Here is a 6590-nt window from a genome sequence, read left to right as displayed (position 1 = left end):
GTTGGGTTGTGAGTATTCTCTTACTATTTATCAATTCGTCGGAAATAAATGATTTTGTTTGGAAAGTATTTACTCCGAATTCATTTCAAAAACAAATATGATGATATTGATACATATTCCGCTAGAGATGTTGTGTTTTACAAAAAAGAATACACTCAAGCTATTAAAAATCACGATGTTACACCATCTCATCACCGACTCAACATTATTTTATTTTTATTGTTTTTAAAAATTTCATGTGCAGCTCAAATGATATTTTTATTGGTATCATTAGGGGAAAAAGCATAAAAAACAATAACTTCTGATATGCAATCAGCATAATCGAAAATATGCAAAACGTAACGGCATTTGCAGTGGTAGCGAAATCGCAATAGTGCATATCGACTTTCATCGGGGGTTACTCCAAATCCTAGATGTGTAATAGCAGTGTAGCAGCGCTATACGGGTTATCTAACAACACTGATAACTCTATAGTCCATACATTGGCAGACAATGGTTAAATTGATAAGATTGTGTCAGAATGAAAAGATGGAAACAGCATCCTTACTTCCAAAAGAAAACATTGAGATTACCTTGCACTCCACCTATTCCTGAGTCACACTATAAACTTTCAAATTTTTTAAGAAGCTAATTTCATTGATTAGCATGAGCATCAAAGAGAAGGATATGTTCTACTACATCAGATCATGGGAAACAAATATGATTCAATTTTGCATTTGAACCAGCTTGGTTCTAACATATTTTTTTTTTATATAGAAATATCTTTTCAAAAGCATGAATGTTGTATCAAATCTTTGAATGGAACCTAAATTCCTCAACAATTAATTACACCACTATCTACAAATCTTGAATTGGTTCAGATAAGCATAAGATAAGAACTTGCCTCTATGAATGAGCCAAGTCACTCCTTGCAACTCATCTTCTCCCTAATCCCCAATCAAAATACATGTGATGTGAGCAACATAAAATGCGAAAACCAAATTTTACAATGAAATGATTTGAGGCCTCCCTAACTTAAAAACTTTCACTGCCCATCAAAAACATCCGACAGCGAAAAAGGACTAAAAATTCAACTAGAATAGACCAAAATAAAAAAGAAAATCAAAATCCTAATTTATTGCAAGCTAACTTCTAAAAAGAAATGTTTCACTAGCTACCACTTTTCATTTTACCAATGGCATTCATCCTATTCTTATTCTCTTCTGCTTCCTTATTTCCACTACTTTTCTGTGGGAATTAGAATGCACGTTGCTGCAAAAAGTTGGGCTATTTGCAGGGCGGTATTCAGGTACAAGTCGGCCAGACCTATACCTAACCCCACATGCATTACAAAGTGTTTTTGGACCATCTGGACCTACACGCCATTGCGGAGTATTATCAGCTCCACAATGATGACATTTCCTCCCAATGGTTGAGGTTTTCTTCGATTGTTCTTTGGATGTGTTGTTACTCGGCTGTTTCCACGTGAATTGACGGTTCCATGTGTCAGAAATGCCAAGGTGAGGCTTACTAAGAATTATTTCCACTACTTTCCTGTGGGAATTAGAATGCACATTGTTGCAAAAAGTTGGGCTCTTTGCAGGGCGGTATTCAGGTACAAGTCGGCCAGACCTGTACCTAACCCCACATGCATTACAAAGTGTTTTTGGACCACCAGGACCTGTACGCCATAGCGGAGTATTATCAGCTCCACAATGATGACATTGCCTCCCAATGGTTGAGGTTTGTTTCGCTTGTTCTTTGGAAGTTTTGTTATTAGGTTGTTTCCACGCGAATTGATGGTTCCAGGTATCAGAAATGCCAAGGCGAGGCTTACTACGAGACTTGCTCCGTGCACGGACAGGGAACTTTACGTGATTGTAGCCACTTAAGAGTGTAATGCTGTTGGAACTGTTATTGCTGTTGCTACTGCTTGTGCTGTTCTCGACAATTGGTGCTATCTTTTGATTCTGCGAAATATCTGGTTGAATACAGGAAAAGTCAACAAATGTTTCAACAGCTGGAAACGCATCTTTGTTGGATAGCCATTCAAGATCCTCTACTGCAAACTCCTGGAACATGAAAACAAGCAGCACATTAATTTTGTTCGATCTTTTTCGTATCGTTTATCTATATATATATATTTTGCCATTCGAAAAAAGAAAGAAAAAAAAAACGGCACATTAATTTTCAATCAAGACATTAGTATTCACACTGAGAGAGATCCGGCTCCACAACATGGAAACCTTGAAACAGTGATCACAAGTAAATGGAAACTTTGATGCAAAGAGAGAATCTGTCGTTGGCACCGGAGGCACTGAAATCTCAGATTGCCAATTCATTCATGCTAAAAGGAAGACAAGTAAAAATCTGGAGTACTTGCTAAAATTCTACTTTGGACAAAAACAATATAATATATCACAATTCTAATTGATTCAAACCAATCTTTTTATTGATCACACCTCAACATACTCAATAATTTTCTCACGGCCTTGCAAGCATTTTGGAAAGGTTAAACTTACAGAAAATGAATGGTTGGTATCATCCAGGTCCACTGAAGGAAAGGCTTTCCTAGATTTGTCATAATCATCCTCACCAATGTCAGATAAGAAACCCCATAGGTCATCGACAGAATCAAGAGCCTCCATCCCTGAAAAGAAATATAGAGATAAAATTAATAACTGTATAGGTAAAGCAGTGCAAACGAATATAACAAAATAGTGAAGAGAGTGGCATAAATGTGTCTAGTGGAAGAGAGTGTACAATTTTCAGTTTTCAGTGTCTAAGTTACATTTTTTCAGATGTGTTTTTTGTGATTCTAATTCAGAATTAGTTCCTCATCTATTCTTCCACTTTTCTGCACCTCTCTCCTAATGGAGTATACACATTGTTTTCCATTTTCTGGTCAATATTTGCTAACAAGCATTGGTGGCATTTTTCATGAAAGTTATGCAAGCTATGCTACTTTTATTTACAAAAAGGATTGCAATTATGCATATATAATAATAAATATAAATGATAAGAAAACATAATAAAATTCGGTTTTATTTTTAGAAAATTCAAAACAAATATTTAAATGTGATTTCAAGGAATTAGGATTCTCCTCATTTATGATTCTCTCAATTTATTCCATTTGGAGAGAGAGATAAATACACAAAAAAAAAAAAAAAAAAGTTTGAAAAAACATAAAATAATTAAGGATAATGCTAAGGCACCGGTTAAGGAAGCCAAAAGAGAAGATTTTAAGCCAAAAGAGTAAGCATTCAATGCATTGATTATCCAACTTTGAATGCAAATATTACCTTTGTTGGGCCATTATTTAAGCATTTAATGCAAATATACTATATTTAACTCTTTAACGAGTGTCTGGGACACAGATTAACATGACCCAACAATTAATGATAGTGGGACCCACTTGCCGGTAGTATCCAATATCTATTTTTTTTTTTTTCTTTCTATCTCTCCCCAAATTGCATACTCCATTTATTTTGATAAATGAATATGATCCTTTCCCGATTTCAAGAGCCCAAAAAGATTCTTAAATGCTTTTTCAAGTAAAAAAAAAAAACCAAACTCAACCGTAACCACTCCCTTATAACAAATCCTAAGATGTTCTTTAAAAAAAAAAAAAAAAACCCTAAGGAGTATTGTCTATTGTCTATAAAACCCTTAGTCCTTTATAACAAACATTAAGACTGTATATATATATTTTTAAAATCAACAAAACATAAAAATAAGGTTTAACAAAAAAAAAAAAAAAAAAGGTAAAAATAAGGAACAAGAATTAGAAGCAATGGAAACAATGCGGTCAACCTTAAACAAAAAAAACAATTTTATAGCATATTCAGTTTTTTTTTATTTTACAAATAGCATATTCAGTTTCTCTAAAAAAAACATAGCATATTCAGTTAACACAGAGGCAAATTAAATATGGTGGTATAAAAAAGTAAAGAAAATAGGGCATGAGAAAAACAAGAGAGCAAAGATTAAGAAAAAGAAAAAAGAACAGAAGCTACCAGCTTGTCACGTTTGTGAACTTGTTGGAGAGAAGACAAGTAATTGTTGTTAACTTTGTTTTTTCACGTATGTATTCCTTTTTATAGGCAAGTCTTATTGTTAACTTTGTTTTGCGCGTTATTACTAGTTGTTACTTTTAAAATAAGAAAGAAAATATATTTGCAGATATTTTTGGATTATATTAAATAATTTTTTTTAATAGTAGTTTTCTTTATCTCCATGGTTTTAGCCATATCTGATTTTGATTGACAAATATAGAAATTTTAATTTAGTGCTAATAAATTTTAGACTGGTGCTAGTCACACCCAAAAAAAAAACAAGTTACACCCCAGAATGACTAATATACCTCTAAGTTAAACATAAGTAAACTAAATTTACATTAACCTAAATTGAACATAAGTAAACTTAATTTACATTGAACATAAGTAAACTAAATTTACATTAACCTAAATTGAATAAGTAAACTGAATTTACATTAACCTAGATTGAATAAGTAAACTTAATTTGCATTAACCTAGATTGAGTAAACTGAGTTTACACTAACCTCTTATATACATGTAAACCTGAATTTACACTAACCTAGATTGAACGTAAAGTAAACTAAATTTACATTAACCTAGATTGAACATAATAAGTAAACTTAATTTACATTGACATAAGTAAACTAAATTTACATTAACCTAAATTGAACACAAGTAAACTTAATTTACACTAACCTAAATTGAACATATTTTATACCAAAACAAACAATAAACAAATAGAAACTCATTGAAAATGAAATTCATGAAATTCACTAACCTTTATGAATATAGTACAGATCAATAACAAAGATGTTGATTCAGATATTGGTTGCGTGATTTGTGGATGAAAGGGGGTAAGGGTTCAGAATGATCATAAAAGATGGGTTTTTAAAATTTTACATGAAAAGGGCAATTTTGGTATTATTGTAAAATTTTAAATAAATTTGGAGGTAACTAGTTTTTTTTGGGGTGTGACTAGCACCAGTCTAAATTTTATTTGTTTATTTTAATTATAAAATAGGAGTTAATCGATTTTTATTGTTGGAAAATATAGAATTGCATAATTGCAGCAAGAAGAACTACACATAATGCCTCCCAAACAAAAAAAAGAACAACATATACTTCATTCGGTCACTATTATAAGAAAAAAATCGCATTTTAAATTTATTTAATAATTGATGTATCTTATCTATATTATAGACCAAATACATAAGTTGTTCAATAAATCTAAAAAACAATTTTTTAATTGGATATCAATCAATAAAAGAGGAAAAACATTGTCCCGGAAAAGAGGAAAAACAATGTATCCAGTTTTTAGTTACTATATAGTTTTTTTCTACAATAGTAAAAAAAAAATCGGTAATAATAATAATTTTGGTCTCTGAAAATGTAACAAATAATCATAATAATTCTTTAATGTATCGACGTTTCAAAATAGTCTCTGATTGTATACTATGTTAGTAAATATAGTCATTTAAGTTAAAATGTTTCGTTCATAATATCAATATTGGAGGATTATTTTAACATAAGAGACTGTTTTAACTAACGAATTGCACAATGAGAATACTTTAACTAACGGATTGTACAATCAATAATTATTTTGGAATTTCGATAAATTGTGGCCAAAATGATTATTACCCCTAAAATAATTACTATTAAATTGTAGATAGAAAGGAAACATTAAAAATGGAAAACCAAAACAAAAAGAAAAAACAAATTTCTCCATGTTTGTTTTCTATGAAAACAAAATCATTCACTTATCTTTTAATTGGAAGGTAATCATCAGAGTCATCCTCTCAATAAAAATCATTTGAGTCTTGTGATCTAAACGATAATTATTTATGATAATGAAGGTAAAATGATAATGAACGAAAGCATGTATGTAAAAGAAACCAAACAACAAAAACCACAAGAATAATTATTTATGACAGTACTTCGTGACAAAATTTAAGAGTGAAAAAAATACTGTTTTTTTTCTTGACACTTGTTTTTTTTTTTTTTGTGACATCGTCTACACTTGTAAGTCTATCTTTTTCCTATCCACTTGCAAGTTGCAATAGTATCGATTTTCTAAATTTTTGTTCTTGGGTGCGTTTGAACAGCTAAACAGTAAATACTAAATAGAACAACACAACACAAGACATAAAATATAGGACAAACTTTTATAATATTGATTAAGTTTTGATCTTATACAATTTATTGTGCAAATTAATATTTGATATTTTAGACAACTTATTCCTGAGAGAAAAAATTATGTTGTGGGAGAATATATATATCCATTTATTTGATTATTTGATTTTTTTTTTAAAAATAAACGGTATTTATTTATTCAAATTGATAGAGTACGAATAGTTCAAATTGATAGAGTAGTATGAATACGCGAGTCCCCGTGATCTTTGGTCAACTGTTGGGGACATTACATAATATATGCAGGGGTCGAAGTTTGAACCCCAAGCATTCCACATATTCATTTTAAAAAATGTGAATTTATAGCCATTAGACTACTTGACAAAAAAATAAAAGTACGAATATTCGAACAAACTCACAATATACATGTTAATAGAATAAAACTGC

The 6590-nt window shown here is 30.7% G+C and overlaps 1 protein-coding gene across 1 annotated transcript; it reads right to left on the bottom strand.

Moving 5' to 3' along the window:
- Nucleotides 1-1181: 1181 nt before the first annotated feature.
- On the bottom strand, nucleotides 1182-2627 carry LOC11435526 (GATA transcription factor 1). Its single transcript, XM_024783689.2, has 3 exons — nucleotides 2502-2627; nucleotides 1733-2051; nucleotides 1182-1429 (listed from the first exon to the last, which is right to left on the bottom strand). Exons 1-3 carry the CDS (start codon nucleotides 2625-2627, stop codon nucleotides 1182-1184), a joined length of 693 nt encoding a protein of 230 aa, XP_024639457.1.
- Nucleotides 2628-6590: the final 3963 nt, after the last annotated feature.

The sequence above is a fragment of the Medicago truncatula genome, chromosome 5, assembly GCF_003473485.1.
Source record: "Medicago truncatula cultivar Jemalong A17 chromosome 5, MtrunA17r5.0-ANR, whole genome shotgun sequence".
Lineage (NCBI taxonomy): Eukaryota > Viridiplantae > Streptophyta > Magnoliopsida > Fabales > Fabaceae > Medicago > Medicago truncatula.
Note: the sequence above shows the minus strand (reverse complement) of the source record. Positions and strands in the feature narration are given on the sequence as shown.